At 41.0% G+C, this 24,301-nt stretch overlaps 2 protein-coding genes across 4 annotated transcripts in view; both read right to left on the bottom strand.

Moving 5' to 3' along the window:
- TXNRD1 (thioredoxin reductase 1) overlaps window positions 1–24,301 on the bottom strand; it is a 73,354-nt gene that overhangs the window by 38,413 nt on the left and 10,640 nt on the right. The window contains exons 1-2 of one of the 3 annotated variants that reach the window (XM_031462886.2): window positions 19,102–19,196; window positions 17,501–17,610 (exon numbers count right to left, since the gene is read on the bottom strand). The gene's annotated coding sequence lies outside the window, so the exon portion shown is untranslated. Of the gene's footprint in view, window positions 1–17,500; window positions 17,611–18,943; window positions 19,197–24,301 lie in introns of those variants that run through there. The other 2 variants (XM_031462885.2, XM_031462884.2) reach the window with 2 other exon arrangements.
- EID3 (EP300 interacting inhibitor of differentiation 3) lies at window positions 5,961–8,875 on the bottom strand. Its single transcript, XM_010990043.3, has one exon. The coding sequence runs from the start codon at window positions 8,169–8,171 to the stop codon at window positions 7,059–7,061; it is 1,113 nt and encodes a 370-aa protein (XP_010988345.1). The 5' UTR covers window positions 8,172–8,875; the 3' UTR covers window positions 5,961–7,058.

The following is a 24,301-nucleotide window of genomic DNA, read 5'->3' as shown; positions in this document are numbered from 1 at the left end:
AGTGGTGATCAGTGACCTGCGTTCTGAGACTGTCCTACTTCCTTTCCACATCACAGAGAGCTACTTTGAAGTGTTCACACAGCACTTCTACAAAAGTGAGGTCCAGACAGACCGATAAAATCAACTTTGGCCTAAATTAAGTTTGACTAGCTCTTTTTCCCTAGAGTTCTTAAACGAGGCTTTAAATTAGTTTAAAAAACATCAGTACTGTAGGTTTTTAAAAGACCCAATACAATCTAGCAATTATTCTTACTTTCTAGTCAAGGGCAGAATGAGTGGGCTAAGGTCTCAGATTAAGATAGGGACCTGATAAAGAGAAACAAACTGAAACAGATCAGCCAATATTTAACACTTCTGTACATTGTTTAGGTAAAGCATAAAATCTAGAAATTCAGAACAAAATCCTTAATTGACATTTACCTGCATGAAAAGTTAAATGTAAAAGTCCCTGCTTCTGCAAAGTATTTTATTTATTTTAATTTATTTTTTAATTGAAGTATAGTCAGTTTACAATGTGTCAATTTTTGGTGTACAGCATAATAGTTAAGTCATACATACACATATATTCATTTTCATATTCTTTTTCATTATAGGTTACTACAAGATACTGAATATAGTTTCCTGTGACATACAGTATAAACTTGTTTATGCAAGGCATTTTAAATAAAAGAAAAAAAAAGGGCTAAATAAATAAGCAACCCTTAAAGCTCATTTCTTTAATCTACCTATGCACGAAGCCTCCTGTATTTAGTACTTGGTTTCCATGTACTTTGCATTTACAATGTAAATGTTAGATTTTTAACTTTAGAAAAATCCTTTGATTCCATTTGTTTTAATACATATTAGTCACATTTCACATTAGGCTGGAACATTATTTTGGTGATATATTTAATATTAACTTTTATTAAAACAAAAATCTGTGCTAACATGAGATAATGATTGGAAAAGTTGATGAGCACAAAATAATACTTTTTAAAAAATCAAGTTTTAACTTTAATAATAAAAAAGTCCCCAAACTTACCAGCCCAGACTGCCCATTTTTCTCCTGCCTACCATTAGATGTGAGGGGCAAAAGGCAGAGCTTAGAGTCAGTAGGACAGCCAGCTTGGGATGCGGAAGGGGGTGCGGTGGAGGAAGGCGGAGGAGGAGGTGCGGCACTGTGGCTGCCGCCGGGCATGGGGGCAGGCACCGACGAGGGCTCAGGGACTGAAGGGAGGACGAGAGGCAACCAGCAACCACGGGGGCAAGACTGCACCACCCGGACCGTCTGGACCAAAGGTCTAATAGGAGAGGCTGGTAAACAGAGCCAGTAGTACTCTTCAACTGGCATTATGGCGCAGGCTCCTCCAGTGCACTGTTGGGGGAGACACAACTTGGTAATAACAGCCTTTCGGATCAGAGAATAAACGTATGCTTCAGTTCACAAGCGTCCCTCTCTAGCTGATCTCAGAGCATAAGGCTGACTTTCTAGTTTAAGAGACAAACGCAGCTAGATGTTCTGGAAAAATAACCATTTTAAATCTCAGCCTTATTTTATCTGCATGTACTTAACACAGATGGTGCCAGAACACAATCACTGGCTGTCTAAATAAAAACCACCTCCCTCAAACATATATACTGGAACAAAAGGATGAAAATGCACCGTCATGCTGAAAAGTTAGACTCCTCCCACCAATGTTTATAATCTGTTATATACTAAAATTTTGTATCAGACCTGGGTTCTTATGGTTCAGGTTTAAGTCAAATTGTATCAACCAGTGCACAGATTTTACAAAGAAAGCTCTGAGTGAGCCTGAAGATTTTTAATTCTGTAAAGTGAAATCAGGAAGACAATTATAGCATTCAGGAGACCCCAGAACTAAAACTTAAAACTGAAATTGCTGTCATTCAACTCCAGGTAAGTGGTTGACCACTTGAAATATAAATAAGACAGACAGCAGAAGACAGCTCTCCTACAGTGTAAGCATGGATGGAGTGCGCAGATGGGGTATGGTGAGGCAAGAGGGAAAATGCCCCCTGCATCCTCCCCGTTCCCCAACTACAACTGCTAGCAACAGGAGCTTTATCAGAGTAGCCGATTAAGATCAGGAGGTCTTCAACATTTTTTGTCTCAGGATTCCTTTACAACCTTAAATTATTTAGGACCCCTCTCACTCAAAGAACTTTGATTAGTGTGGGACTTAGTATATTAGAAACTAAAAAGTAAGGGGAAATTTTAAATACCTTAAATATTAAAATATTTTAAGTTACTAAATATCTTTAAAACTTTTAACATTATTGTTAAACATAAACGATTAAAATTATTTTTTTAATTGGTGAGAAGAGTGGCATTGCTTCATATCTCCATAATTCTCTCTGATGTCTGTCGTGATTAAAAGACAGTTCATGTCTTTTCTGTGTTCAGTCTGTTACACCACTGCCTGCCATGAAGCCTTTGGAAAACTCCATGGTAGACTTACAAGAGAATTAGAGTGAAAAAGACAACGAACATCTTAGTATTAACATAATTTTGACCTCCAAGGACTTCCTGAAGGGGCAGGGAGCCAGGAGGATGCACTGGCATCTTCATACACTCCCATCAACTCTGCGAGGACAGGCATCTTGTCTTTCATCCCTGTATCACCAGTGCCAACTTTACATGTATGTGATGTTGGAAAATATTCTTAGAATAAAATTATTAGAATAAAATACTTGGGTGTTAGCTTCTACTCTGCTATGTATACCAAGAGGCTGGGCTTCAGTTCAGCTTTCTCACCCAAGAAAATAAAAGTGTGGGGTACAAGAGGTGTAGCATCATGGATTAGAAGTTGGATTTAGTCCAGATCCAAACCTGACTTTGCCTCTTACATAATAGGGGGCAAGCTCCTGAAATTCTCCTGCCTGGGGTCCTTGTCTGCAGTGATGATACAAATTACACCAGGTGCCGACTGCTTGTTTCCTCTGAAACCTGACTATGTTGCCAGTGTGCTACAGCACCCGCTAGGGGTTGTGCCTCAAACCTCGCTGTGCTTTGGAGGATTACGGGCCAAGCAGGAGATAACATTAAATGATGGTTTAAATGCTACAAACTTTCTAGAAGAGTCTGTGCCCTGGGGCCTATGACAGGAATTGGCAAACTATAGTCTATGGAGCAAACCCAGTAGGTCTGCCTTTTTTTTTTTTAAACAGCCCCTGAGCTAAGAATGGTTCACAACATTTTTAAATGAGGAGAGAAAAAAATCAAGAATACTTCATGATACATGAAAATTATATGAAATTCAAATTTTGGTGTGCATAAATAAAGTTTGGAAAACAGCCATGCCCATGTGTTTCAATATTGTCTATAGCCACTGTTTCTGCGACAAGAGCACAGCTGATTCGTTTCAACAGAGGCCATATGGCCCACAAAGCTTAAAATATTTACTATCTGGCTTTTGGCAGAAAAAAAAATTGCCAACTCTTGGCCTAGGGAAAATCTGAGTCAGTTGTTGGGTAGTGCTGGGAAAGTACCAAACTAATACTGAGGTGAGTACAAATCAAAGAATTGTCTTCCTGCTCAGGGAAGTAGAGATGCTTGCTACAGTATCTTTCTCCAAGGAGAAAGGGAAGTTGATTCTCCATAACCAATTAATCATGCAGATCTTCAGCTATTTTGTGCCCAAAATATCTAGGTGCAGTAATATTTAACATTTACTCTGTATCAAGTATTCTTGCAGATTACTCACAACAAACACATTCTATTTCCAATGCCTCCTCCCAGGGGCCTTCCCTTACCACACCAAGATAGCATCTCAACCACCATCCAAGCAGTTTTTCCTCACATCACTCATCATCAACAGGATTACTGTCGTCTCGCATGCTGTGAGCTCAACAGCGGTCCCGCAGCACTGAAATCCCAATCCCCAGAACCTGTGAATACACTACCTGTAAAAGAGACTCTGGTTATGGGGAGATTTTTTCTAGGATTATCCCAGGGAGCCCAACTTATTCACAAGAATTCTTGTAAGAGGGAGGCAGAGGGAGACTTCATTATGGTAATAAAGATGAAGACAGAGAGGCTGCACTGGCAGCTTTGAAAATGGCGGAAGACACTGTGATCAAGGAATGCAGGTGGCCTCGAAAAACCGAAAAAGGCAAGAAAACAGATCCTCCCCTCAGAGCCTCAACAGGGACCAGCTTTGCTGACACCTTAATTTTACCCCAGAGAAACCGATCTTGGACTTCCAACCTCCACAACTAAAAGATAATAAATTTGTGTTGTTTTAAGCCACTAAACAGCAATTTGTTATAGCAGCAATAGGAAACTAACACACCTACTAAAATATAAATTCCGTGAGAGATGGGCAATTTTCAGTCTACCACTTTTCCCTGGGTGCCTAGAGCAGTGCCTGGTATAGCCGTTGAGTGAATTAACAAAGGCCAACTGTAATCACTTGGTAATGGTTTCCCCAGAACAAAGGCAAGGGTAGAGAAAGTCATGTCTAGAATTTAAAAAATCTGAGTGAACCATGATAGAGATGTCATGATGGACTTTTTGATGATCTGTTGAGGCACTAATGTGAGGGCTCATGACGAGCCCCACACTGTGGTAGATGCTTTACATATACCATCCCATTTAATCCTCACAATAGTCTTCCAAGTACGTCATTCCCATTTCAGAAAAGACAAGAAAGCCTTAAAGATTAAGAAATTTGCCCATGAGTCAAGAATTAAACCCAGGTCTAAATGATTACACATCTCTTTTTTCACTGTACTATAGCCAGTAATTCAAAGTACTTGTCACATACATTTTCTAATTGTATCCTTACTGTAAATACATACATAATTTTTCCCACTTAGCAAATCAAAAACCTGAAGTTTGCAGGTTCAATAATTTACCTAAAGAGTATCTAATTTCCCCAAAATCTCTAACTAGAATAGTTGAGAGTCAGGATCTGATCCCAGGACCTTTGATCAGAATGCGGTTCTGTTATACAACAAAATTCTAGTTTAAAAAATTTCCACAATATTCTCCTAAACTTCATCTGATTTTATTGAACCTGTGAAATTTAAGCCACTATAACTATATTAGTGAGGAACTAGCAGACTTTCAGTTTGGTTCATATCTAATCTCTATAAATGTATTATCTATTGGTCAATTATCCTTTTTTCTTCAAGGTAAATAGTTGCTTTAATTTCCAATAAATGAGGCAATACAGGTGTCATGACAATCAATTAAAAAATGGAAACAAGTGGTCAACTTGATTTATATTTTAACAGCTATAACTTCAGAGAAGACCCAAAATATTACCTTCCTTCCAAACCTCTACATTTTCTAGTAATGCTTTCAGTCATCACTAAGTCTCAAACACTCCTAGTAAAGACTCTTGCCTTTAAAAGAATGATCTGCTGGTGAGCAGACCTGAGGCAAGATCTTTTTGCTATCATTAAGATGTCATTTCCCCAAACAACAAAGCTCTGAAAACCTAAGGAACCTGGTTGGTAGAGGCACGCTAAAGAAAGGATCAGTGAGATCAAATGATGCTTCCACAACTGCTAGATCAAAGGGTGGTAGACACTGGGAAGGGTTAGCACCCCTTCATATGAAAAAGTGGGAAGAATGAGTACTTTAGAAAATAATTGGCCAAGTTTCATGAGAAATTTCTATTTTTGCTAAAACCACTATTACTGAAGAATCTCTCAATCTCAATCTCCTCTCAAAATCAATGTCATTAAGTTAGTCTTTGGATTTTCCTTCCCTGTACTACATTAGACTTAGGAAAGTTTATCGTTACTGCCATGCAAATCCGATACTTACCCACTTGCCAAATGATGTTTAATAGTAAGACCCACTACTACCACCCACTCTCTAAGGATCAAGAGGTTTATAGCATGCTCACTGTGCCTTCAAAAACTGTTTTCTTGAAGACCCACATTTTCAGCAGTAGCCTCCAAGTAAGGTTGTAATTTATACTCTTAAAACAATTAAAAGCAGCAACAACAACAACAAAAAACCTTTATGGCTTTATACAAGTGAAGAACATTTGGATAAATTAATCATGTTTCAGTTTAAACAAGGACAACTTCCAGGCATTTTAAGCCCTGTTAAGAAATACAAAATTGAGTTGGGAACAAATATTCAAGGCTGTTACATAATGAAACATCACTGATTCTGAGGAACACTGTGTGTACTAGCAAAAATTACAAAGGGAAACTAGGGGCTGGAGAAGAAATTAACCAAGCAGATAAAAATTGTAACAGGATGCTAAAAGACTTTAGTGTTTTAAATAATTTGACAAAGATATTTTCCACCGCTGAGAATACAAATAGGTGAGGTAAATCAATTTTTGCCCATTATAACATTCAAATGGAACAGTTCCAAAAAATTTTATAGGTCTCTGGTACCATAACTTCTCACAATTCCATGTATTTGGCCTCCATATTTCCCTGCTAGAATAGCCTTCCTATCTTTGGCCAATTCCTACTCATCTTTCAGCACTTTGTTGATGCCTCATCTACTACAGTAAAGATATTCTACTTTTGTTGAGTCCAATCACAGGAGACTATGGATACCCACTCATTAATCTTACTGAGTCCTCTCTGCGATATAGCATGGCATCTGCATTTTTTTTTTTTTCAGTATTAAGGTCACACATACACTGCCCTACAGGTAGTCTTTATTGACCATTTTCTTCACCCACTCTTCCCCCCATCCTGGTTAAGAGGCCTGTTTGGGATTCCCTTGATTCCCCGTAGCAGAGGAAGCAGTGCAGTATCACAGAGAAAAAATCGTAACTGATTTCTGGGGCAAATTATCAAATACCTTTTAATCTATGAAATTCAGAACTTTTATTAATAAAGTCTTAAAGAGAAAAAAATTTTTTCCGTGAACATGCCAATGAACTTTTTAGTAACAATCTTGACAACTTTATAAACTACCAAGAAAAATGCACTGCACAGCAAAACAATTTCTGATGTTCTTGAAAATACTTTATCACTTTACAAGAGATACAATATGTGCTTCTGTTTGGATTTTGCTATCCATTTTGATATGCTTTAGAAAAGCCACAAAATGCATCCTATACTAAGAACAAAAATCTTTAGTATGAATTTGTGATCATAGCCTCTGAAATTTCAAAAGTTGCCACAATATTTTTCCAGTCCTGTAAACTCAAAGATATAACTCCTTGTTTTCTGCAATGGGAACTGGGATCATTTCCCTCACCTACTTGGTTAATATTAATTGGCTCTAGTATTGGCAACCTGTCTTGGTCAAGCCTTATCCTTGCAAAACCATCCCTTATAATGAAAGAAACATAAAATATATTCTCCACAGTACGAGAAAAAGAGTTTGGATCAATCACAAACTCAAAATAGGACACGGGAGTGTCAGGATACTTTCGAAAGTACGTTTGCAACAGTCCCAAGATCCTTTCTACTTCTTTTTCTGTTGCTTCTTGATTACTGTTCAGATCCAACTTCCTCAGCTTTGTAGGCATATCCCCATTTTCTTCCATTCTGTGAACTTTTTTCCGGTGTTCAAGTCGGGGCTTTCGCGCAGAAGGCTCTGATTTGAATGAACCAAAAATAAAGTGGAATTTCTCAGCTTGCAACATCCAAGATGTTGCTTCCTTTTGCACTGTCTCCCAGAAGGAAAGAGCTATATTATCATCATAATCACTCAACTCACGTCCATCACCTTCCATCCAGTTTAGACCCACAAATATAAATAGAAAGTCACAAAACGCTACTTGATTAAAAAAGCTCATATCAGAGTTTAGCTGCTTTGCTTTTTCTTTACCCAAATCAGAAGCCAAAACAAGAAACTGGGCATCCAGAGCTGCTTCTCTTGTTCGGCTGACTGCATCAAACAGAACATTGGCTTCCTCAAGAGCCTCGGTCAGGGAGTCGCTCGCCGTGTTCACGATGTCATCACGGTTCTGCTGGACGTTGTAGATAAGCTCCCGGTACTGCTTGCGGATACTCCGGCATTTCTCCTCGTCCGCGAGCTCCAGGAGGCTGGGATCGATATCGGCCTCCCCACAGCTGAGGTCGTCAGAGCAGGCATCAGCCCCCACCGCCACTTCCACCTTCATCGGTTCCTCCTCCTCCTCCTCTGCCTGCTTCCCAGGGTGCGCACTACCGGTGACGGCCACCACCGGCTCCTCTCCCTCCTCTACGTCTCCCCTCAGGGTACCTTTTTCATCAGCCATGTCGGGGACTGCTGGCGCTCAGGTAACGGCCTTCGCAACGTTTCGGACAACGGCGTAAATTGAAGGGGTCAGTTGGAGCCGAGGAGGACGTCTGCCCATGCGCACTAGCGGTGCGGCCCGGCGGCCCCGCCCCCAGCTCGCCCCGCCCCCGCGGAGCCCAAGCCCCAGCGTTCGAGAACAAGTCCCTGACCCGCACAGAACGCGGGCGGCGACGGGCCCAACCCCACACTGGAGTGCCACCGGTTCATGCGAGAGGTGCTATTCTGGCGTTTACTGACAGGGCCATCTAGCTTTCAAAGAAACACTTGGACAAGCTCATGACAAAATTGTGGGGTGACTAAATTTCCTGTGGCTTTAAAATATTTGTTGTCACATATTGTAGCAGCGTTCTTTCTTTCTTACTATTATTAAAAGTTGGGACATTTTTTAGTTTTTTTTGAGAACCAAATCTGGCTAAATTATAAACTGCTCATAAAGCCAAGGGTCGTGACCTGCAGCATCTCCGTTACAGATAAACCAAATTCTCAGGGTTCATTTGCAGAGTAGTTGCCAGAAACTCATTCTGCATTATACAAATGTAAATTGGGTTAATTATCTTCCTGGGCCCTCAAAAGCCTTCAAAGGCCAAATCCTCTCCAACCTATCCCAGTGGGGAGCGGGTTCACTGTGTGTGCCTGTGTCAGAGCCAGCGCATGCACGAAGGTGTACTCCCCCACCGCCCCACCCCCGTCCTCCAGCTTTACACAAGTGGTCTTTGGTTCTCCACCACCCAAGGGAAGAATAAAATGGGTAGGGGCTCTGCCAAAGAGCTGTTTATTTGGAAGCCTGCCAAAAGTAAAGGTTTCAGACCGAATGGATAGTAAATCTGAACCCTAAAAGGACAGAAACCTATTAAGATTTTAAACACAATATTATATGAACATGAATGCTGAATCAGGTGACTAATGTACGCTGAAAAATACACTCATTAGTTCACTGGAACATCACATACAGCTGGAGAAAGGGCTCAGCTCATCAGTCACAGGAAGAGAGGGAAAGGGACCACCACATTGCATCTGTCAGCTCCAGTTTCAAGGCACCAGGAAGTACACTGGCCCTACCTTCCTTCCTATTCATCTATAGTGGTTCATTTTTCTTTGACATTACCAGAAAGTTTCTTGCAAATGCATGAACAGCAAAGCCCAGTACTTTTAAATTACTCAATAGTTATATTCCTCATTGTCCACCATTATTATTTTTAAGTAACGGTAATTCAGGAAGAAACACGTATTTTTCAGTAACTATGCATTATGGTCACTTGTGATATATATTACTCTGGCTTATTAGACTTTTAGCTTCCCTAAAGCAAGAACTTGGTTTTAAATCGTCCAAGCAAAACTGTTTTCACATGAATACATATAAGTATGCACACTGAAACGTATTAGTGTAGATGAAACTCTGTTCCAGCATCTACTGCAATTTATTTGGCAGAAATATCAATTTTACAGATTAGTGGAAGAAACAGATCTTACATATTGAAAATAAAAGTTAACTACTTTTCAGAAAACTAGCCTTATCCCTTCTCTGAAATACAAAAAAAAAAAAGCAAGAGAAAAAGTTCAGACCCAGAATCATCAAAGGATATATTTTCCCCCCAAATTTTGGCCAATTACAAATTAATATTTAAATCTGTTTTAAATCTTTGATGAAAACACATACTTCCAAGTTCCAAATCCATAAAACTTTGCTTTTATAGTTAACCTTATTCTTGGGAGCTTCTGATACTCATTTCAAATTCAATAAAGGCAATTTATAAAAACTCCATGTAGAATAGATAAACAAGATTATACTGCATAGCACAGGGAAATATATACAAGATCTTATGGTAACTCAGAGAAAAAAATATGACAATGAAATATATATATTCATGTGTAACTGAAAAATTGTGCTCTACACTGGAATTTGACACAACATTGTAAAATGATTATAAATCAATAAAAAATGTTAAAAAAAAAAAAAAAAAACTCCAAAAGATAAGCCAAACTTCCCACCCTAAAGTGCCTATCTTCTTCCTGGCTCAGAGGAGGAAAAACAGGCTGACACCAATCTGCTCCATACAGAGCTTTCCACCAAAGAATTTTAAAGTGCTTTAGAAAAATAAATTCTCCCAACCTACTTATAAAGTATTACTAATACCATTTACAGAGATTTCTCAGCAGATAACAGCCTACACAGCTTGCTGGGAGCAACAGCACACATCAAGACAAGCATGGTATTACTAAGCTGTGATTTCCAGTGCTGAATTCATTCTATGCTAGATCCTGTCTCTAAGAACCTAGGTAACATATAACTGAGATCACCCTCAGAAAGTCACACTTGCATTGTATTGTCTTTTAAAATCTACCTTTAGAGCACAAGGTTTAGGTGTTGCTACAAAGTAAAAATCTGTGCTTTTCCCTCATCATGTAAAGAACAGGATTTCTACACTTGTGAATCCTTAGGTTACTGAACAGTGATTTTCTAACCCTACATCCAGTTACTAGTAATAATTATATAAATGCAGCTTAAAAAGCATGCACAGCAATACATAATTTCAGTTCTTCTACAACCTGCTTTCTCTATGATTGTAACAGAGAGCAAGAGTGCAAAGTATTTTAAAGAAATCCCTAAAGTCTACCCTTTTCATGCAGTAAGACTAGCTCAGGACCCCATGACACAGCTTGGCCTCCAAGATAATTTAGCGCCTCCCCTCCCCTCTTTTCCTCATTCAGGAGTTGCTGCCAAAGGCTCCGTATGGCCCTCCATTTCCTTTCTTCCTTTCTTTAGTTTTTTTCTCTGAAATTATTTTTCATTTCCTTTGCTAGGAGTTCAGAGATTCATTCATTCAAAGAATTCTTAAGCTCTTTCCCACAAACCACACCCCATGTTCAACACAAACATGATGGGATAGATGGATGTTACGGGTCTCTCTACAATCAAATGAAAAAAGAGGTTACACAGGATCCTCTGTCTTTTCTAGTAGGGTTATTATTGCCCGATTAATCTACAACAAATAGATATGTAAGAGACTTTCAGCCAAAGCCAGGAACAAGTCAGTTTCAAGTCTCACACTCTGACAGATAAACTTATCCTGCTATTAGCTGCCTCCCTACAGTTTTCTGCTCCAGCAGTTATTCTCCTCTCATCCTGCCAGGGTATCTGTTGAACACTCAGCTGTGAAGAGGCATGGTGAAAGCCTAGTTTGATCTGCTGGAGTATCAGGATGTTAGGTTTATGTTCTCTTTCATCTTAATTTCCTTTAAGGTTTTTATGTTTGTATGTGCATTTTTGCTTTGTTTGGTTTTTCAGTATTAAAGGCAAATTTTGCTATGATCAAGGCAGGTATCTGTGTGTTTTTAAAATGAGTTTCTGGGAAGACCATAGACAGTGGAAGGAGGCGAACCTGAGTTCCAATCTTGACCTATTAGCTATTAGTGTTTCCTCGTTTGTAAGGTGGGAATATTACTACTTACATTATAAAGTTACTGTATGTATTGAATGAGAATTATGTGATGGTTCTGACAATATTTTCAACTATTGAGTAGGTACTTAATACATCATCAGTATCCCAAAGATAGCAAATTATTAATAAAACATTAGACTCTAAACAGAAAAAAAGGTATACAAACTAGTAGCTTCACTCCTGGATGTTGTTTTGGGAACAGAAAAATATTTTAAAGGCTAAATCCATAAGGAGTACAGAAATGTATTTCATTATACTACCAGTGAAAATAAATATGCCATGTAATTTTAAAGCTTATTAAGATTTCAACTAATGGAAGTATGTATAGTATTTTGAAGGGTAAACCACTCTACTAGGTATTCTGCAGCAGGTCACGAAGAGTCTGAGATTATATGCAAAATTCTTTATGTATGTTTTTCTCATGAATGGCTCCTTAGATTTCCACAGATTCTTTGAAAAACTTGGTATCCAAAAGAGGCTTTGAATAACTGCTCTATTCAAATAAGAAGCCTTTGTTGTTAGTTGAAGTAAAAGACAAAATGACTGTCAAGTCCCACAAAATAATTTAGACCCACGCACTGAAATACTTTAGAGTATATAAAACCTCTGCCCTTGCTCTGTGGTCAAGTCATACACTTAACTGACACTTCAGAAAACCGAGCGCTGGCTGACCTGCCAAGTCTCAAGAAGGAACATAAACAAAGGTGTGAGATGAAGAGAACAGAACCTTTCAGGTTATAGGAGCCATTATCAACTCTCCTGTGACACCTCAGAAATTGGCACTGATCAGGAGCTTCGTTTTTTGATGGACTGGGGATGAAAAGCACTGGGTATTGGTCTTCTAAAGGAGGTAGCCTTGAAAAAACTCAGCTCTGGAGGCCTGGGCTAAAATTAAAACTAGTGCTTTATTATAGTTTCCACTTGCTTCCTTCACAGTTTTCGAATTTCCTCATTTGTACGAGTCTATTGGATTTCCTCTCTGTCATACAGAGTGGTTGTGACTCTGTAAAAATCATAGACAAACATCTGCTGACAAATGTTTTTTAAAATATATACATCGCCCTACAGACTTATGTTAGAGATAACAGACAGGGCCCAGCGCAATGTCAAAAACACAGGTGGCTCAATAAGCAATAGCTAAATAGATGTAATATGACCTTTTTCTCAGCTGACCACGACACAGACACACAAACTGCTGCAGGCGGGGAGTGCTGCTCCGAACTGCTTTATATACTGCCCAGGCTCTCTCCTGAGCAACGTAGGGCTTAATCCCTGAAAGAGACAGTCCACCTTCACAAAATCAGACACCTTGCAGCTAAACCCCTCATGGAAGTGAGTCTCCTCGGGCCCTACCATTATCCATTCACTCAACAAATACTTACTGAGTGCATACAGGATGTTCAGAAAACACATGGAAGATACAAAAACAAATCATTTTTGTGCTAAAGGAATGTACAGTTTGGTAGGCACAAAGGAATGCAGTTCCATTCAGCAAGCATCTTATGCATGCATGCCAATTTGCCAGAGCTATGCTAGGAATACCAAGATTTGCATGGGCTCAGCCTTGAATCATGGGCACACAATCACCCTGGGAGATCAGGCACATATCCTCATGGTGATAACATAAAGCCAAGTGCCAGAAGTGTGAGTACACCAGACTGAACTATACCGACAGGCCTGGGCTCCATTCCTGGCCCTGCCACCTTACTAGCTGTGTCATCTGGGCATATTTCTTAAATTCTAAGGGCCTCCATTTGCTCCTCTGTAAAACTGGATGATACCACTTCCTTCTGGGACTGCTGTGAGGATTCAACCAACTAGGTACTACAGCATTTGGAGGCTAGCACACAGTAGACATTCAAGTAATAGCTACTATCATTAAGAGGCATGTTCATTTAAGTATCTGCTGAGCTCTGAACAGAACTGGGATCATAGGCACAAAGAAGTCTAACTCCACTTTTGATATGTAAACGAAAACCTTATCGTTGGTAAGGTCCCCCTTTTTCCAGAGATAAGGATTTGTGGGAGTGCTGTGGGAGCACAGAGGAGGGAAAGAATGGGCTAATCTGGCCTTGTACTCTGAAACTGGCAGGCAGTTGGAAAAGTGGGTCTGAGCAGGAAAGAGAAGTCAGGAATTGAAATAAAGAACAGAACAAAGGAAGGACATTTTAGGGACTACAGCTGCAACAATATTCCCACAAGCTTCCAGAAGGTAAGGAGGAGAGGAGATAACCAGAAAAGCAGGTTGGGGCCAGACCCTGGAAGACACAGAACACTAACCCAAGGAAGGTGCACTTTAACCTGGGAGCAGATTTGGGGGCAGTGAGGAAGCGATCAGGAAGACGACTGTGCAGCAGATGGACTTGAAGGGGAGAAATGTGATGCAGGTGGCCAGTCAGAGACCACTGAAGTGGTTTAGGCAAGAGGAAATAAGGACCTGAAGTAGCCTAGGCGAAAGGTAACAGAGGCGGTAGGCACCTCTGTGGGAGACAGTCAGGGCCGGGTAAATGGACAGACAGAAGATGAGAGGAAATTCGAAGCCAGGACCAGAACAGTGACACTACTGTAAAAGAATAGACACCCAGCAAAGAAGAGCTTGGTGTTGTCACTTGGTTTAGGTAGGAGGAAGAAGCACTTGGTCTCAACACAGATTCACAACTAGGAAAAATTTTACTACAGAATCAGCACCAGACAAACTTATTTGCATTCCTAACAATCTGCCTCTTATAAACCTCATGAGTCCTTATCCCTTGCCTTCTTACACAAACCAGAATCCAGTCACTTCCCTCATCCCCAAAGCAGTCCTTCAGTTCTCCTTAGGCCTCAACCTTAACAACTAGGCCAAAAAGCACACACACTACTAATCTCCGCAGAAGGGGTTACCTCAGAGGAAAGAATCAAAAGAAATCAAGTTTTCTGCCAGTTTTGGTAGAGTATTAAGAAGGAAAGGGAATGGCTGGAGAGTTATTAAATTACTACTCATTTTCTCGTATCTATTCAGTTAAGAATCTGGTTTCTGGTAAGTTTAAAAGTTAGACTTGAAAGGAGCCCTGCCTTTGTTTCAGTGTCTAACCCCCACACACACACCCCTCTATCTGCCCCCAGTGTGGGGCCCCCAGCCTGACTAAAACTTGGTTACCCCTAAGCTCCTCCCACACTGTCTCCATAATTCACTTGGATGTGAATCACGTACTCCTTTGTGTCCATCATCCCTATTATTACCTGGAAGAAATTAAACCCCATGTTGCAAGTTTTAGTCTTATCTCCCAAGTCTATTACCTCAAACTACTGAAGTCTTAACCATGCCTGGCACTTAATATTCCAAGAAGCACTTTTTCACTCACTTTGCTTTTCCTCTCAATACCACCAATTCATTTCATTTCATACTGGTTTCAAAATGCTGGAATCCTGGAGACACTGATTTACATAAAAAAGAGGATCCCTGTAAGAAATTTTGCAAACTTATTCTCATTAAAATTTTTATGGAAGTGTATGTCTTTGTGCAGTAGGAACTCTACTTACAGTTCTTAAGAATTTATTCACACACTAGTTCCAATTTCACACATGGACATACAAGCCCTGGCCAAAGATAGCATAACTTCCCATTTTCCTATTCAGATACAAAGTGTTACTCACCTGTTGAGTTACTATTTGCTCTCTTCTAACTAATATCTTTTAGGCACTAAAGAGTAGTCTTGTTTGGTTTTCCTCGATTATAATTATTTAGCAACTGATCGTGACCAAACTACCTTATACATTAGAGTCTCAGATGTGATATTTATCCTAAGAATTACTGAGGGGGCTTGTTGAAAAGGCAGATCCTAGCCCCTTCCAGAGGCTTCAATGAACAAGATCTCAGGAAAAGCCCAGGCATGCATGTTTAACAAGCACCCCAGGGGATTCTGTGCAGGTGGTGCACAGACTACAGTTCTTTGAAACATACTTCTTTAAAGCCTTCGTCCTGTAGGTAGTCATCTAAATTTATCAGTTCCTTCCAATAGGATCACCTTTGTCTTCTACAGCACACTGTGAAAGCAAGGTAGGTTTTGAGGCTGCTGTTGTTTATTAAGGAAGACAACGGAAGAAACAACATTGAGAGGAGAAAGGAAAAGCAAACATTTTAATGAGCTCCCTCTCCATTATTTATGTTGCAGCTGAAGTAGGAAATCTTAACCTTTTTTAAGGTGCCGACTTCAGGATTATAACACTAATCCTATAATCACTCACTTCTCCACTAAATAAATGCCTTTCTCCACTCAAACCCAATGTTCCCTAAAGAATTTCAGAACCTACCATTTAGTCCCAAATGTGTGCAACAATTGGCTGGGAATTCACAAATATTTCAAAGCAGTACTCCTTATCTTCTTGTCTTCTTTCATTTCTTAGTATTCATTAAAAACCAAAGATAAATGATAGAAAGGAGAGTGGTAAATTTACTTAGAAGAGATGTGCTTAATAGTTTAATTTTAATTATAACTTGACATGCTTTTCATTCATTCACATCACTAGATGTCTGAAATTAACTATGATCATATAGCATTGAAAATATCAGATCTTATCAATAAATAAAGTGGGTGCAAAGCTTATAAAAAGTGATCTTTTTTACTCCGATTGGTGTTAAAACCAGGACCGTCTACAGAATTTATATAAAGATCAAATGCCTATACAACTTTTTAAGTGCAAATTTATGACACAGGTGGAGAAACGAGATCAGACAGGATGGACTATTGATAGAACTGTCTCTACTTGCAAACTAAAGGTCTGAATAACACAATATACTTTATATCAAGCTAAAAACCTTTTTTATCTCCTTTAATTATTTTCCATCAATTTACTGTTTTTGTCTTTGAAGTCTATCTCCATTCCCCATACCCTTTCTTCAAAATGGTAAATAAGATTCTTTTAGAAGATAGAAATAGTAAATGAAGGTGCAAAGTGTTATACCCTTCCTAAAGATGCACACATCTAAATACATTTTTACATTTTCCTGAGACCTCAAGCTCACTCCTTAGAAGACAATGTTCAAGTATGAGTGACATTTCTTAAAAATTACACAGACACAAAAGGACGAGGACAAAAAAAATCATCAGCAAAACTTAAAGGAGATGTATCAAGATATTACGAGGCTCTAACCTGGAAACCACACCTGATGTAGAACATTATCCATGTCGTACCCAGCCTACCATCGCCTGGCCCATATGCTAGACCATGACCCACCCACCCTTCGTGGGTGGTCCTAAGGGAAGATTGCAACCCCGCCCCCGCCACCAGCCAGAGGAAAGATTTCTTTCTCGCCTTTCCCTCTACCCAGCTGTTAACTCTGGGCTAGAAAAAAGACACCTAAAGGGAAATGAACTCATTCTAGGAGCTTACTGGTTGCTCTCCCCCGAGCCTAGGGTTTCTGGGTTTCCCTCCCTGAGAACTAAAGAGGAAGACGCTAGAGTTGGATAAAGATAAGCACTTCCTGAGCCACTGTTCTCAATACTTCCCTAAAAAACTCACTTTAAGCAGTTTACACTGATGCTAAAAATTTTTGTTACTTAGATTTGTCGGGAGGAAAAGAGGAAGGGAACTAGAAAGAAAAGGACAATTTTAAAACCTATTTTAAAAGATGACAATAGGTACATATGCCCTTGCAAGGTTCCCAGTTCTGAAATGTCTCACCAACGTGGATAACCACGTGAGCTGGCCCTCGCGTTTCTCCGTCGTTTTCTAAGGCTGTGCTCCGTTTGGAGGTTCGCTCACAACTGCCCGGGATTTGATAGCAGGGCCCAAGACGACCACCGGCTCGAGGAGCCCCTTCCCAAGTTCCGGCGGGTGAAAGAAACGTTAAGGCCCCCCTACCCACCTTCAGGGTCGGACCATGGCCGCCTAGCTTTCTCCTTCCCACGAACACAACGGGTACGTCGGTTTCGGAGGTCAGTTCGGAGAGCGCTCGCTCGAGGCCCCGCCCGTCCTCTGTGGCACAAAAGCAGAGGGGGACGGTCAGTCTTTCCGCCCGCGGCCGCGGCGGGAAGTGCGCGGCGGGGCGGGGCGGGGCGGGGCTTCCGCGTCCCCAACTGCACTCCCCCGGGGACCGGACCGCGCCGCCGCCGCCCGCCCAGCGCATCCCTACCAGCCCCATCCCCGACCTCGACCGAGGCCCGCCACCGGCTCGGGTCCCACCCGGCGCACCTGCACGCTGGCTGGTAACCGGGCCTAGGGCCGGCTACAAACGCCAGGGTTCCGGCCCGACTCGAAGACGAGCTAGTCTCGCTGAAATAGACGTCCTACTTTTCCAGTAGACCCAGAACTTTAAAAGGAAGCTTAAGGCACAATTATCTCAGCTCTTACAAAACACCTCCCAACTTAATCTGCCTTTGAACTCTGCATCTGTACAGAATGCCAAAAACCAACTTCCAGTGCTTCTTTGAAATTTGAAACCATGGGGCAAAATTAAGAACACTCTGCCTACTTAGGGTGTTTTTATTTAAGAACCTTAAGATAATACATCAACACCTTACATGACAAGCCGGGTGCAGCTGGTCCAGTTTTACAAATGGGTGAACTCAGGTACAGAATGAGTCAGTGAGAAGTAAAAATAGACTCCAGTTACACTGGTATCAGGCTCATTCATCAGACAAAATCCATACAAGCACTCAAAAGTGTAGTTGTTTGATAATAATAATACAGCAGCGAACGCTTCTATAGTGCTTTGCATATATTAACGCTTTATTTTCACAAACTACCCTTTTGAAGTAGGTCCTATCAGGTCCATTTCACAGATAGGAAAACCGGGGCACAGAAAAGTGATCTTGCTCAAACTCAAGCAGCTAGTTATTGTCAATAGCAGAGCCAGGATTCCACCCAGGCAGTGTGGGATAGCCTTTAACCCCTTCCCTGTTCCGCCTGATACAGTGAGATAAGCACCGGTTCCTCTTAGCTGTCTTGTTTAACAGCCTGGGGAAAGTCTCATGAGTCTGAGCCTTGGTTTCCCCACTTGAACACATGGAGACCTCTCATGATTTCTGAGGATTCAATGGTGTGCAAATTCCTTGAAAGGCATCCTTAAATCGTTATACTCTCATTGATGATGAGTCTTTTAATCTCTTCATCACATTGATACCTACATCTCAAGACTCGGGCACTGGGAAATGATATAAAACCCCATTTTCTCCGATATTCTGCAAATCGTCTCTATACAGAAGAGCTAGAGGAAGGAAACCACCAGCCGTCAGGGGGCCGGTCTCATTTACCACAGCTCAGCTTTCAATGACCCGAGCAAAACAATAAACGCCGCCGGGAAGCTCACCTGCCGTAGAAAAGCCTCACCCCTGCTCAGACACGCCTTCAAACCTCTCCCGGTCCCCAGCGTTCAACCGGCACCCGACCGGCGGATGCTCTCGGCCCCAGCGTGCTCACAGCCTAAACGCTCGGGGCTCCCTCCGTTTTCACTGAACCGAAGCTTACACGAACGCGAGCTCCCGGGAATCCGGCGCTGCTTCAGCGGTCTCACCAACCTTCAGCTCCGATGCAATGCGGGACTGGAGCAGACTGAGGGGAAAGGGCTGCGGGCTCCCAGTGGCTACGAGAAGCCACGCCCTCCTCTGAATGGGCGGGCGAACCGCCAGAGTCAGAATGACAAAGCAAAAATCCACTCCTCGTGCAGCCTTGGCAACTACGCTGATGGACTTAGCAAAGTGGGATCTCCTAATTGGGTGACAGCACATCCTCTTCCTGCTCACAGCGCCCCCAACCCCAGAAAGGGGCAAAAACCATTTAAGGAATGTTTGGAACCAGAACCAAGAGTGTGTCTTAACTGAATAAAACTGGACTATTAAAAAAGGGGAAAGAAAGAAAAAACAAATAGACTATGCCCTCAGGCAGTGACTCCAGAACTTTGCTACGGATTGTAATCACGCGAGGATCTTTAAAAATACTGACGCCTGGCTCCCACCCCCAGACATTCTGATATAATTGGTATTGGGTGCGACCTGGGCATCTGAGTTTTTTAAAACTCCCTAGATGATTCCAGTGAACAGCAGTGTAGGACCCACTGCCCTAAGGGAATGGATTAGTCAGTCTGGCGATTCCCTAAAGGAAGTGATCAAGCTTTGAAAATTATCATCTAGTCCATCCTGACTAATTCTCACCAACACATAACTTCGATTCATAGTACTTCCTCCTTATCCCACTCAATTTTTGGTTTGTCATACTTGTTTTAAGGAAAACAGAGAGTATGTTTAACTCCAGCCATGCCAAGATAGCTGCAGCTAGCTGACCAAGCCAGCCACATGCTCTCATACTTTCGTGCTCTTATTCATCATCTTACTCAGCACATTGCACTAGTAGGTGGCAAGGACTATTTGCTGAATAAATAAATAAATGAATGTCTTTCACACTTCTTTTTCTGGATACTGCCAGACTGAAGCATGCTCAGGCGAAAGGGTTCCTGGTTTCTCAAGGCAGCGAGAAGCCATGATTTGCTCCTTTGAGTCCCTTCCCAGTGCAAGTCACAGGCCTGGTGCAGTGTGAACACACACACACACACACACACACACACACACACACACACACACACACACACACCTCCCACCCCCGCAGACTGTGGGGGAGGGAAAAAAACCTTTTCTCTACCCTCCTAGGTTCTTCTATCTGGTCTAAGAATTAAATTGGCAAGAAACATCAATAGGAGAAAATCAAATCTAATTACACACATGGGGAGCAACATGAGAATGTAAGGTTTAGGCAATTGAAGCTTATATACCTTCCGAGAGAAAGAGAAGTTAAGGGTTTGGGACTTCAAAGGGGAGGAAGTAATTTACAGGAAGATGAAAGTGAGCAAATGTTTGATAAATGAATGTTTGCTGGGCCATGCAGAGACAATGGGATCCAAAGAGGACTTTGATCAAACAGGCCTTGCTGAGTTCCCCGGTCTACCACACCTATTTCATGTTATACTTTAGTTTTCTATGGTGATAGCTGTTCTTCCTGGAAGAGGCCCTTTAGGTTAAGGGGAGAAGGTAAAAAGTTCTTACTGAGCTTTTGTTTCTTAAAAGTAATCGGCCCCAAATAAGCCTCAAGCCAAAGAGACACATTTGGGGATGACAAGTTTTGTTCCCCTACAACACGCTAAACTAACAGTCTCCCTGTTTAGTGGTTATGTGAGTGTATGCTTCACCTTATTCCAGGGTCCTTAGAACAGAGTATGGGTCTAGCATACAGGTGTTTAGAAAACAAGAGGACTTAAGGACGGAAGAATGAAAAATGTGAGGGAAAGAAAGCTGGGATTAAGGGAGAAAACTTAGCATTTACTCCTGGCAGCTGTGCCAAGCTTTGTATTAACCATTTTACATGTCTTATTTCATTTAACCTATACAATAACAATCCAGAAACCAGGCTCATAAGTCCACAGTCTTAAAAATATATAAAAACATTTCAAAAGCATGTTTTAGGATACAGAGGGACTTTAAAATTATTTAACTTAAAATAATGTACTAAAAACAAATGATAAGGATTGACTCCTAACAGCCTTGTATGACAGACAGGTCAGTGATACCACAGTTGATATTTTCTAATGGCATTCCAGAAAAGGGTAGGTAAGGCATTTTAACTTCACATTATTCTTTCTTTTCTTTTTTTTTTTTTTAAGGTGTGGCCCCTTTACTTCATTTTCTTTTGTTTTTTGGAGGGGGTAGGTAATTAGGTTTATTTATTTATAATAGAGGTACTGGGGATTGAACCCAGGACCTTGGCATGCTAGGCATGCACTCTACCACTGAGCTATACCCTCCCCTCCTTGACTTCACACTATCCTTAAGTGATCAGATTATAGCACAAATCCCTAGAGTAGTTTCATGTAGTTTTTTTTTTTTTTAAGTCTGAAAAATAAATCACTATTAAAAAAAAAACTTCGCTTTCCTTTCAAACCAGTCTTACTACAGATCAGGGTCCAGATGCCTTACCCTTGTCAGGAAATACAGAAAACTGTTTAATTCTACATAGTTGCTTGTTAATGGAAGAAGAGCCTCATGTCCCACCATTTCTCATCATGCAGCATTTGTTCTAGTCATACATCTTACATCTTTTGACTGGGTTCATGCTATACCCCCTGCCTAGAATTATCTTCCCTCGCTAAAGGCCTACTCCTTCAAAGCTCATCTAAAATGTCACCTCCTCAGGAGGACTGTCCTGATTCCTACCCAGTGTTTATCATTCTTTTCCTCTTCTGTGTCTCCAAACACCTAAAAATAATCACAAATCATCTAAATCCAAGAGAGTTTTGGGAAGGCAAACCCTTGCTTGATTTATCTTGTCCACTGAGAACCTGTTATATATAGTAAATTTGCAGAAAATGTTGGGAGAGACTCTCTATGTTCCTGAGCTGTCATTTAAGCACATTATTAACAGGTCTGTGAAGGCGTTTTTGATCAAGGGTCCTAATGCATTAAAACTACTGTTTCTCAATAAGCCTTTCTCAGACACATATACACCATACTAAGCTGGAACCACCTTTCTGACACCCAAATCTTCTCTGCTCAAACCTCCAGTAGCTCTCTAGGAACCTCAAAATAAAGTCCAAACTCCCCTATTATATACTGACTTGGCAAGGGCCATCTTTGTGGGTTTGTTTTCTTTGGTTTTTTTTGAAAGGCGAGGTAGTTAGGTTTGCTTTATTTACTTAATGGAGGTACAGGAGATGAACCTAGGACCTCATGCATGCTAAATATGCACTCTACCAAGTGAGCTATGCCCTCCAGCCTCAGCAAGGAACATCTTTGATAAGCCTAGATGTCTATATATTCTGTACCCTACAGCCAGAATACACTGCTGGAGAAAATATAGAAATTAAAAGTGATTTCACTTTAAAGTCAAGATCACAAACCTCAATGTGTCCCCAAAGCTGCCCAGCAGTCCTTTGCATCTCTGGTATATTTGTTTTCCCAATTTCCAGAGTGACTATTTTATACTTATTCCTCTTTTTCCAAACCTCTAACACAGTGTGAACAAACAAAAACAAAGAGCATTGCTCATGTTGGGGCCCAGGTTAGGCTGTCCTAAAATGTGCTTTAATGCAAATTGATTACTTGGAATTAAAGTTACTTAAGAAACGGTCAGTGCAAGAGGGACACTCTGACCCTCCTGTCTCCCTGAAAGCAGGGAAGAAGTCACTCATGTGAAAGGTGCACTTCCTGCATCTGGAGGTAGCACAGCCTTATTGCAAAAGATAGGCAACTCAGGGCCAGTAAGTCTACATAGACAAACCTTGTTGCTTCTTTAATTTACTACCCCATGTCCTCTGTTTATATGCTTCAATAACTGGGCACCCAAAACCTAAGTTCCTCTGTCCTGTCAATTCTTCACACATGTATTGTTTCTTTGTCTAAAAAGTCTAGAAGCTGCCTGCTTTGGTCCCATTTCTATGGGATCTCAATGTGCATGAATTAAAATGGAGAACAGGAGAATAATTTTCTTCCTCCTGTTAATCTGTCTTGTGTCAATTTTAGTGTTAGTCTAGCCACAAAATCTCAGAATATATTGGAAGGGAAACTTCCCCCTCCACAACACACACCACCCAGTTCTGCAGGATTAAGTCTTAATCCAATGCAGTTGCTCACTGACCTGAGAGGAATTCAGGATGCAATCAGGACTAGGCCCTCTGTGCTTTGGATAAACAGGCCCTTAGATGCATATCTCAGGAAGAATGAAAATGACCCCAGATCTTTGTGTCTTCCCATATTTAGATAAGCACTGAATAATTAACTTGAGGTATCGGTTCTTTGTGATTAGCAGTAAACTTTTACCAAGATGTATGCTTGAGTGTGCATATTTCCTAGCCAAAAAAAGAAAAAAAATCATATATATCATAATTAAACTGGCCTCTCCCCTACCTCTTCAGAGCAGCTCCTCAGAGCTGAGTAGCTGTCTCCAGTCTACAGTCTTCAGTAAGACCCTGAATAAAACTTAAACTCACAACGCTTAGAAGTGGAATTTTATTTTATTTTTAATTGAGGTACTGGCGATTGAACCCAGGACCTTGTGCATGCTAAGCATGTGCTCTACCACTGAGCTATACCCACTCTGCCTAAATGCCCAGCTCTTATGTTGTGTGTTTTTCTTTAAGTCAACACTTTCCTACACCTTGTCATTGCCTCATGACCTGCTTTCTACTTTAATGGAATCAACTAGACAGAACTCCCTCCTATTTCCATCTCAACCACCCAGCTGCCATATTCTCTGCCTTCACTCTTGTTTCAGTGAAGGCCAACTCCTCCACTTGTGTGCAGATTTTCATCTTTTTTTGCCTTCTCAGTCTTCAATAACTTCACTCCTCAAATCAGCCTTCCTCTCTGGCATCATCAGTTTTCTTGTTCTCTACTTGATCATTCCCATAATAATACATAATATAGTTTTCCCATTTAAAAAAGCCTTCCATGATCCCATGTGCCCAAGCCTGGTAGTTACCACTTCATTTCATTGCTCTCCTTCACAAGGGGAATAAAAATACTTTTTGTCTCCTAAAGGATAAATAAAGTTGCGTAGGGAGGTCACGAAAGACTGAAGTATAAGACACTTAAGCAGAGATCGCAGTGAAATGAGGGAGTAAGACTTACAAGGAGGAAATCTTTCTAAGCAGAGGAAACAGGGAGTACTAGAGCCCTAAACTGGG

The sequence above is a fragment of the Camelus dromedarius genome, chromosome 11 (genome assembly GCF_036321535.1).
Source record: "Camelus dromedarius isolate mCamDro1 chromosome 11, mCamDro1.pat, whole genome shotgun sequence".
In the NCBI taxonomy this organism is placed as follows: domain Eukaryota; kingdom Metazoa; phylum Chordata; class Mammalia; order Artiodactyla; family Camelidae; genus Camelus; species Camelus dromedarius.
The sequence above is the reverse complement of the archived record's forward strand: the minus strand, read 5'-3'. Positions and strand labels throughout refer to the sequence as shown.